This window comes from Astatotilapia calliptera, chromosome 22 (genome assembly GCF_964374335.1).
Source record: "Astatotilapia calliptera chromosome 22, fAstCal68.1, whole genome shotgun sequence".
NCBI lineage: Eukaryota > Metazoa > Chordata > Actinopteri > Cichliformes > Cichlidae > Astatotilapia > Astatotilapia calliptera.
This window is the reverse complement of record NC_137442.1, coordinates 30705321-30715884: the sequence shown is the minus strand read 5'-3', so window position 1 is coordinate 30715884 and position 10564 is coordinate 30705321. Positions and strand designations below refer to the sequence as shown.

General features: G+C 43.0%; 1 protein-coding gene across 3 annotated transcripts in view; it reads right to left on the bottom strand.

The window, feature by feature from the left end:
• Nucleotides 1–4545: 4545 nt before the first annotated feature.
• LOC113014212 (uncharacterized) overlaps nt 4546–10564 on the bottom strand; it is a 34655-nt gene continuing 28636 nt past the window's right edge. For 2 of the 3 annotated variants that reach the window (XR_003270942.2, XM_080295934.1), the window contains one exon: nt 4546–5228. Coding sequence is in view for 1 of the 3 variants with exons in the window: in XM_080295934.1 (XP_080152060.1) it covers nt 5217–5228 (12 nt within the window). In the remaining 2 variants the exon portion in view is untranslated. The remainder of the gene's footprint in view (nt 5229–10564) is intronic. The other variant, XR_013904494.1, reaches the window with a different exon arrangement.

Below are 10564 nucleotides of genomic sequence, written 5' to 3'. Positions count from 1 at the left end.
CTTACCTGAGGAACACCTGGCACAAGGATGCATTATTGGAAGAAGACAGTGTTTGGGCATTGCCTTCTTGAGTTGGATACAGGACCCTAGGTTTCCCAACAGAACTCATGTGGATGTTACTTTGGCACATACCACCTGCCTAAGCATTGCTGCAGACCCTTTACACCGTTCATGGAAACGGTACTCCCTGATGACTGTGGTCTCTTTCAGCAGGATAATGCGTCCTGCCACAGAGAAAAATGGTTCAGGAATGGTTTTGTGAGCACAACAAAGAGTTTGAAGTGTTGACTCGGCCTCCAAATCTCGATCTAGTTAATGGAGGATCTGTGTGATGTGCTGGCCAAGCAAGTCTATCCATAGAGCCGACACCTCACAACTTAAAGGATCTTGTCAGGGGGCTGGGTCTGTGACCCAGCTTTTATTTTTTATTTTTTATTTGTAATTTTGGTTTCTCAGATTATATTGAAATATGTTCAGTTCTTGTGGTGTTATTCTTAGTTAGGGTTTAGTTCAAATTTAGTCTAGTTGTGTTATCTCCTTGTCTATCCTTGTTTTCCTTGTGTTTCTCTCCTCTGTCTCCCCCTCTCTCGCTCCCTCTCTCTTTGTCAAGCTTGTGTGTCCCAGTTCATGTCTCTCCATATTTCCTGTTTTATTTGCAAGTATTGAGTTTCCATGTTCAGTGCATTTGGTTTTGCTTCCCCTGTGGCGTCTTGTTCATTTGGGTTAGCTGTGTCTCACCAGGTGTTTCCATTACCTCATTACCCCTCTGTGTATTTAAGTCTTCCTTTGTTCAGTGTCAGGTTGTCTGTCAAGTCAGGTTTCAAGTGTTTCATGATTCTGTTCAGGACATGTTCAGGTTTTGTCTCGTAGCTTCTGCTCAGAATCGTGTTCATGTCTCTCTTGGTCATACAGTTGTGGTCAAAAGTTTACATACACTTGTAAAGAATATAACATAATGGATCTACTGAGTGTCCCGTTACTTCTAAAACTCTGATTTTCCTCTGATAGAGTGATTAGAACAGATACTTCTTTGTCACAAAAAACATTCATGAAGTTTGGTTCTTTAATGACTTTATTATGGGTTAACAGAAAAAAGTGATCACATCTGCTGGGTCAAAAATATACATACAGCAACATGAATTAGCAATTTTGGTGACTTAGAAAGTTGTCAGTGAACTGAGCTTCATAGCATGGCCTCTTAACTTCTTGTGAGTTATTATGAGTGACGACAGCTGGTGACTTCTCTTAGACCAGTTAAATAGGGATCATTGGATACAAACGCCCACAAATGCTACAATGGGAAAGTCAAAGGACCTCAGCATGGATCTGAAAAAGTGAATTATTCACTTGAACAAGTCAGGAAAGTCACTTGGGGCCATTTCAAAGCAGCTGCATGTCCCAAGAGCAACAGTGCAAACAATTGTTTGTAAGTATAAAGTGCATGGCACTGTTTCGTCACTGCCAAGATCAGGAAGAGAATGCAAGCTATCACCTGCTGCTGAGAGAAAATTGGTCAGGAGGGTAAAGAGTCAACCAAGAATCACCAAAAGGCAGATCTGCCAAGAATTAGAAGGTGCTGGAACACAGGTGTCATTGTCCACAGTTAAACGTGTTTTGCGTCTCCATGGACTGAGAGGCTGCCGTGCAAGAAGGAAGCCCTTGCTCCAAAAGCGGCACCTTAAGGCTCGACTGAAGTTTGCTGCTGATCACATGGACAAAGATAAGACCTTCTGGAGGAAAGTTCTGTGGTCAGACTAAACAAAAATCGAGCTTTTTGGCCACAATGCCCAGCGATATGTTTGGAGGAGAAAAGGTGAGGCCTTTGACCCCAAGAACACCATGCCTACAATAAAGCATGTTGGTGGGAGTATTATGCTGTGGGGCTGTTTTGCTGCCAATGGAACTGGTGCTTTACAGAGAGTAAATGGGACAATGAAGAAGGAGGATTACCTTCACATTCTTTAACATAGCCTAAAATCATCAGCATGAAGGTTGGGTCTTGGGCGCAGTTGGGTGTTCCAACAGGACAATGACCCCAAACACACATCAAAAATGGTAAAGGAATGGCTAAATCAGGCTAGAATAAAGGTTTTAGAATGGCCTTCCCAACGTCCTGACTTAAACCCCATTGAAAACACGTGGACAATGCTGAAGAAACAAGTCCATGTCAGAAAGCCATCAAATTTAACTGAACTGCACCAATTCTGTCAAGAGGAGTGGTCAAAGATTCAACCAGAAGCTTGTGGATGGCTACCAAAAGCGCCTAATTGAAGTGAAAATGGCTAAGGGACATGTAACCAAATATTAGCACTGCTGTATGTATATTTTTGACCCAGCAGATGTGATCACTTTTTTCTGTTAACCCATAATAAAGTCATTAAAGAACCAAACTTCATGAATGTTTTTTGTGACAAAGAAGTATCTGTTCCAATCACTCTATCAGAGAAAAATCAGAGTTTTAGAAATAACGGGACACTCGGTAGAGACATTATATTATATTCTTTACAAGTGTATGTAAACTTTTGACCACAACTGTATTTATTATCATCTAGTATTTTTCCAGTTTAGGTTTTAGTTTTCACCACTGTTCGTTTTGTCTTGTGTTTGGATTCATGTTATCAGCTTTAATAAAAGCTCGCCTTTTCTTTAAACAGTAAGTTCATTTCTCCCATGTCTACTTTTGGGAGCGTTTCATAAACACACCGGCCACTGTGACAGATCTGCTGTTAACATCTTGGTCCATATACCACAGCACACCTTCAGGGGTCTGTAGGAGTCCATGCCTCCATGGGTCAGTGCTGTTTTGGCAGCAAAATGCAATATTAGGCAGATGGTCATAATGTCTCTCATTATTTTAAAGATGCTCTGTTATGACACCTCAAACTCAGCATTTTCACCATCGTCATCTCGGTGATCTAAAGTTGGACATGAAAAGCGATGGATCTAACTCAGACATCAACCCTAAAATCAGAGTCTGTTTTGTCTTTTTTGACTCCAGTATTAACCGTCATTTACAAAAGGAACATCATGTTACAATGAATAATACTGAAAACTTACAATTCAGACCAAATGATCTTCTAAGATAAGAATTATCACAGACTTCTATACCACTCTACAACAATCCCCTGCCATTACAAAGAACATAGGAGGAAAGAAGCTCACTTTCCTGAGCCAGAAGGTGCAGCCATCTTTTAGATAAAGTCTGTATATAATGAGTACACAGAGCTAACATGGTGACAGAGATAAAAATAAAACTAGTCATTTTGCAGCACGCCGCTCGAAAAATCTCCAACATTCAGAAACCATCTGTCCAAAAGTGTTTCTCTTTTTCTTTTTTAAGTCCTAAACTCTCCACTGCCAAAGAGCCCAGCCTTATGTAACATGTGACATTTACAACGAGGTCCGTTCCCTGTCTACCTATCTGCCACTCTCTCCTGTGTTTTCCTCCCAAACCCCACTCTGCCCCCATCCTCCTCCCCCCTCCAGCTTCTCTTCTCTATCCAGTCTGAAGCACTGACATTTAATTAGTCAGTGAGTGGAGGGTGCCTCGCCACATCAGCCCTGTAGTGTTGCTGACCTTTTCTGACTGGGTCACTCATCTGCCATTAGAGTACCACCCCAACCACCGCAATGTGCACACACAAAGACACACACACACCCTCATTACTCTCTCAGATCTAACGAAGAATACTTGAGATGAGCCAGCTGGTGATCTGGCAATTGACAGTAAGGTGGAGTGTTCTTTTCCAAAATTGGATGACGTCAAAGGATATGTTTCATGATTTGAGATGCGGACAGTTGCTATGCCTGTGCGTGTGTGCTCGTGTCCTCTGATCTTCACATCTGTATATCGATGCAGGTTTGATCATATGTTGTTGTGGCCCTTTCTTGCAGACAATTGCATCACTCTAATCAGCCATCACAGGAGAAGACTAACGACAGTTATCCTTTCATCTTCGGTCAGCGCAAAATGCCCTTTTGCAACACACGTGCGCACAGAAGGCTACACGCACGCACACACCTGTGCACCCGGTCAAAGCCAATCAGCAGTTTCCTGTTCTGTCTCCCCCCACGTCTCCTCTCCACTCCTGAGTGCTGTGACATATCAGCCAGCAACATCGGCTGCCAGACACCTCCTATCAGAATCGCTTTGGAGGCCTTTTAATCCGCCCTCTAAAGAAGTCTTTCCTGTCAATGAAGGGAAACGTGACCCCAATACCAAAGATGGAGGAGGGAGGGGAGGTCGTTATGGAGAGATCCGGCGTGAGGATCTGGCAGAGTGAGCTACCCAACTGGCCCTGTTTGCAAGTGTTGGGTTGCAGCCCAGACAGTTTTTTTTTTTTAATGGCTGGAGATGCTGGAAAGCATCCTCTGCGCACACATAGAAAAGAGGCAAAATACACCTTTATTGTCAAGAGTGAGAGGGTTGTGGTTCACTGGACAGAGGAGTGAAAGTTACAGAAGAAGACATGCAGAAAATCTTCCGAATACAGTGTCAAGAACTGCAAAATTTATCTTAAAAAAAATCACAATATGCATTTAAGATTAAGTTTTAGGAAAGATTTTGTTTATTTCACTGCAGATCGCAAAGGTACACTATACATTAGAATTTCATATATTATAATTTAATAAACAAAAGCTGCAAAAAAAACTAACACAACAACTACCACCTCCAAATCCTATAATTATTGTAGAAGAAGAAGCATTATGGAAAAACAAAAAATGAACTTTTGATTTTGAATTGATTTGATTTGATATACCTGTATTAGTCCCACAAGGGGAAATTTCATTAGGCTGCCGACCTATTGCACGCAATGGCGGCGCCATCTTACCCTCTGACTATACATACATTACACAAAAACATCACATGGGGAAGACAGGTCAGAGAGGTATAACAATGGAAAAATGCACCACACGAGGAAAGATAAGGAGAAAAAAATAACTCCCCCCAGACTGAGCTCCAACAGGGAGTCAAAGTCAACCTTTGTGACTTGACAGCCCTGATGAGAATGAGGTGCTAAGAACTATCATTAAGGCCCCATCATGTCATCATGTCGCTGGCATGGTGTTTATCCATGTGTCATCTCTGTGGCCTGTGGAGCTCCAGCCAGAGCATCACATCTCCTCCTCTGATCCCAGAGTCACTCCATTGTCTAATAACTGGGATCATGGATGGTCCACAGATTTTGTTGTTCTTTTTTTTCCACTCAGTGATTTCAGCAGCTGTCCTAGACAGAGAAGGAGAATTAATCAGATAATTCCGGCCTATGGAATGAAAAGCTGCATTCTTGTAGATCCTAGAGGCATGTGTTTGCCCACTACATGGTTTCCACACTCTGTAATCATAGCCATTAAAAACGTTTTTCAAGCTTCGATTTGGAGACAAGAAACCTCGACAGCTTGGCCAAGCTGCCAAATAATGAATGTAAACTACTACCGCAAAAAGAATGTCACAGATCCCTTAGATATCAGACAGTCTGGAATCCCTGCAGAGTCCAAATCAGATAAATGCAACCAGGCCAAAGCAGCCCTGGACTGCACCACACTCTCTTTCACAACAGATGATACCATTAGGTCAGAGCAGATTCTCTTTCCATCACTCCTCCATTCCTCTCGGTTCAGTCAGTTTTACACCAGGCTGTTAGACATTCGTGCTGGGTCCCTCAGTGCCTCACTTAGCACCTTAGTTCAGGAGAGAGCTTGGCCAGTGAGCAATCTGTCACCACTGTAAATACTCGGTCATCTTGGAAGGATCACTGCTAACTGAGAGAAGAGAGCTACAATATTTATAAAAATATGACCCACAAAAAGAAAAAACAGAGCACGATGTGCACACCCAGAACTCATAAATGACTAACATGGTAGAATAAATGAACCCATAATAATTTAAGTCAAGAGCAGAGGAGGCACAGATCCATATAGAAAGCATGGAAATAAAAAAATAATAACATTAATAATTTTAAACAGTGCAGTCTTCAGGTGGGAAACTGAAGCCAATACTGAAATGCGGTAAACCTGGTGGGGCTGTGGGAAATAACAAATTTAAAGAAACATTTCCTGGTTTGATGAGTCCTGATTTTCACCTCAACATGTGGATGGTGGGATAAGAATCTGACGTAAATAGCATGAAAGCATGGATCCATCCTTCTATCAACAGCTCAGGCTGCTGTTGGAGGAGTAATTGGTGTGGGAGTTATTTTCTTGGCACTCTTTGAGCCCATTAGCACCAGCTGAACATCATTTAAATGCTAAAGCTTAAACAAGTATTGTTGCTGAGCATGTCCATCCCTTTATGACCACAATGTCCCCATTAGGACTGAGCAATTAATCAAAAATGAATCAAAACTGACATTCAGACTCTCTAATTGACATAATCATGCCCATTTTGGTTATTTTCGTGTTACCCCAGTGTGCACTGTCCTCTTTAAAAGAAACTAGCCAGTTTGTGGTCACGTGACTTTGCTCTTTTTAGTTTGTGACATGCAAGCATCATGGAGGAAAGCTCAAACACCAAAGCCGGCCACAGAACTCGAACAGCTTGTGACGAATATAAAATTACGTGTTCGTTGTTTCGACATATTTTGGGGTTCAGTCAAGCCCATATAAAAAAGGGGGGAAGCAGAAAACTGCAGGAAAAATAGTTCAGGTAATATCAGAGTATAACAATTAAACTTATGCACGAGATAAACAGAAAGTTGTTGGAAGCGTCTTCGGATTTGAACGTGTTTTGTTGTTTCCACCATTCCACATTAAAGTGAGTGGATCTCTTGTAATTAATATAACATGACAAAATTTAAGAGCTCGACACGTGGTGACAACTGTACTATTTTCATGTCAAGCGAAAAATATATATCATGTGAGTAAATTGTGGGAAAATCTAATCCTTTTTGCTTCCTGTAATAACACCGGAGAACACCCTTGAGCTGGAAAATGTTTCCAAACCACATAATTTTACTCCTCAATTCAAAGAATCCCTGTGCGCCCCAGGGATGATCTTCCATTACAGCCCCTGACCTCTAATCTCCAAGAGGTGAGAGGAAAGGGAATTTCCCCCGGGATCAACAAAGTATTACTTAATCATTATTAATCTGGGCCGAAAAAAAAGAAAAAGAAATGAAACAATTTGGTTGATGGAATTTTAGATCAAAAGAGATTTAGCAAATCTCCCTGTTTACCTTTAGCCATAGATAAAGTGCTTACATTGCCAAAGGCGCCACACTAAGATGTTAAGGTTTTAAAACTCTTTTCAACTGAGCCCTGGGAAAGAATGATAAATGAAGGAATTTATTATAATCTGCTGCTGGTTATTTCATTCTTAGGCGTTGTATAGCTCTGTCTCTGCTGGCTAGTTTGACACAGATTTTGCTTCAGACAGAAGGGACCAGTGAGTGGAAGTACAGATACTAAGCATACATTTAGTATGTTTACTCCCCTTCCATGAAATGTAGATCCTTGTATTAATTTTGAGAATCTTTATTTAAATGTAATATTCTTTTTTTTTCATTCAGAGTGAGATAACAATCCCTCATGTTGCACACATGAAGGGCAGAAACCAAAGCTCAAGTCTCTCATAATTTAAGAAGTAGCCAACTGACATTGTGCTTTAATCAGACTGCACAAGTTCAGACCTAATGTGACAGCAAACAACAGCCTCACTCGAGAGTCTTTGACAAGACACAGACTGCTTATGAGCTCTATGGCTCCTTAAAGACTCTGGTTAGTAGTAGCATAAATTGTCTACCCAAAGTACAAAAGCCATAAAATAGCTAAATCGGTAAATCTAGTGACAAAGTACCTCTGAGAAGCCGAAGTGCTTAAATCAACTCACTTTTGCTGGTAGTTATTACACCGCATTGATTGTCCACAGTATTTCTGCAGTTCTCTGCTTTTTGGACAGAATCTTTGGCGCAGCTCTTCAGTGCATTAATTTCTGCTTGTTTAGCTCATGTCTGCATACCTTTGCTTTTGCTTTTGTTGCATTTGCAATGGAGCTACTGCGACAAAAGACAATTAATCACCCATTCTGCTATTGCAATTTGGATCTTACACCACAAACCCACTCTGTATGCTGCTACTATAAAACTTTTCCTGAGATAGAAACTTTATGTAACTGTATCACCCAAAGTGGGAAGAACTGGTATTTTAGTCTAATTTAAGAGAATAATTCTATATTTAGATTCATCTCCAGGCATAAAAATGATGCAGTTGTTGCTTGCCAGTGTTGGCAGCTCCAATAAATTTCCATGTCCAACTTATTTGTTTGAACCCAGTAAACAAATATAGGATTGATGGCTAAAAGAAAAGAAAATTTAAGATGGAAAAAGAACACAGGATAAGGTTGTGTTTGTTGAACCTGACTGGATGAATCTGACTTTTTCCTGAAAAAGGTTGCAACATAATGTCTTCTGATTCATTTATTGTGACATAACATGACTGGTTTAAACTGACTCAACCATAGAGTACTGTGGCAAAGTCTGAAAATGAGAAATGGATGCAGTGGTTTAATAAAACATACATAACTCATACAAACACAGATTGAAATACAGTCTCTCTCTCTCTCTATATATATATATATAAAAAAAAAAAAAACACCCAGCACGCCCCTGCGGGCGGTTTATCCTTCAAGCTCGGGTCCTCTACCAGAGGCCTGGGAGCTTGAGGGTCCTGCGCAGTATCTTAGCTGTTCCCAGGACTGCGCTCTTCTGGACAGAGATCTCCGATGTTATTCCCGGGATCTGCTGGAGCCACTCGCCTAGCTTGGGAGTCACCGCACCTAGTGCTCCGATTACCACGGGGACCACCGTTACCTTCACCCTCCACATCCTCTCGAGCTCTTCTCTGAGCCCTTGGTATTTCTCCAGCTTCTCGTGTTCCTTCTTCCTGATATTGCTGTCATTCGGAACCGCTACATCGATCACTACGGCCGTCTTCTTCTGTTTGTCTACCACCACTATGTCCGGTTGGTTAGCCACCACCATTTTGTCCGTCTGTATCTGGAAGTCCCACAGGATCTTAGCTCGGTCATTCTCCACCACCCTTGGGGGCATCTCCCATTTTGACCTCGGGACTTCTAGGTTATACTCGGCACAGATGTTCCTGTACACTTGGTTATGGCGTTCCATGTATGCCTTGCCTGCTAGCATCTTGCACCCTGCTGTTATGTGCTGGATTGTCTCTGGGGCATCTTTACACAGCCTGCACCTGGGGTCTTGCCTGGTGTGATAGACCCCAGCCTCTATGGATCTTGTACTCAGAGCTTGTTCTTGTGCTGCCATGATTAGTGCCTCTGTGCTGTCTTTCAGTCCAGCTTTGTCCAGCCACTGGTAGGATTTCTGGATATCAGCCACCTCCTCTATCTGCCGGTGGTACATACCGTGCAGGGGCCTGTCCTTCCATGATGGTTCCTCGTCTCCCTCCTCTTTCTTGGGTTTCTGCTGCCTGAGGTATTCACTGAGCACTCGGTCAGTTGGGGCCATCTTCCCAATGTATTCTTGGATGTTCCTTGTCTCATCCTGGACTGTGGTGCTGACACTCACCAGTCCCCGGCCCCCTTCCTTCCGCTTAGCGTACAGCCTCAGGGTGCTGGACTTGGGGTGAAACCCTCCATGCATGGTCAGGAGCTTTCTTGTCTTTATGTCAGTGGCTTCTATCTCCTCCTTTGGCCAGCCTATTACCCCAGCAGGGTACCTGATCACGGGCAGGGCGTATGTGTTGATGGCCCGGATCTTGTTCTTACCATTCAGCTGACTCCTCAGGACTTGCCTGACCCTCTGCAGGTACTTGGTGGTTGCAGCCTTTCTAGCGGCCTCTTCATGGTTCCCATTTGCCTGCGGGATCCCCAGGTACTTGTAACTGTCCTCTATGTCTGCAATGTTGCCTTCTGGTAGTTCAATCCCCTCAGTTCTGACTACCTTCCCTCTCTTTGTTACCATCCGACTACACTTCTCCAGTCCGAACGACATTCCAATGTCGTTGCTGTATAGCCTGGTAGTGTGGATCAGTGAATCGATGTCTCGTTCACTCTTGGCATACAGCTTGATGTCATCCATGTACAGGAGGTGGCTGACAACTGCTCCGTTCCGTAGTCGGTATCCATAGCCAGTCTTGTTAATGATCTCACTGAGGGGGTTCAGGCCTATGCAGAACAGCAGTGGGGACAGAGCATCTCCTTGGTAGATCCCGCACTTGATGGTAACTTGTGCTATGGGCTTGGAGTTGGCCTCTAGTGTTGTACGCCACATCCCCATTGAGTTCCTGATGAAGGCTCTTAGGGTCCCATTGATCTTGTACAATTCTAGGCATTCCAGTATCCAGCTGTGGGGCATTGAGTCATAGGCCTTCTTGTAATCAATCCAGGCAGTGCACAGGTTGGTCAGTCTGGTCTTGCAGTCTCGGCTGATTGTTCTGTCTACCAGTAGCTGGTGTTTTGCACCTCTGGTATTCTTGCCAATTCCTTTCTGTGTCCCGCTCATGTATTGACCCATGTGCCTGTTCATCTTAGCCGATATGATGCCTGACAGGAGCTTCCATGTAGTACTGAGGCAGGTTATTGGTCGGTAGTTGG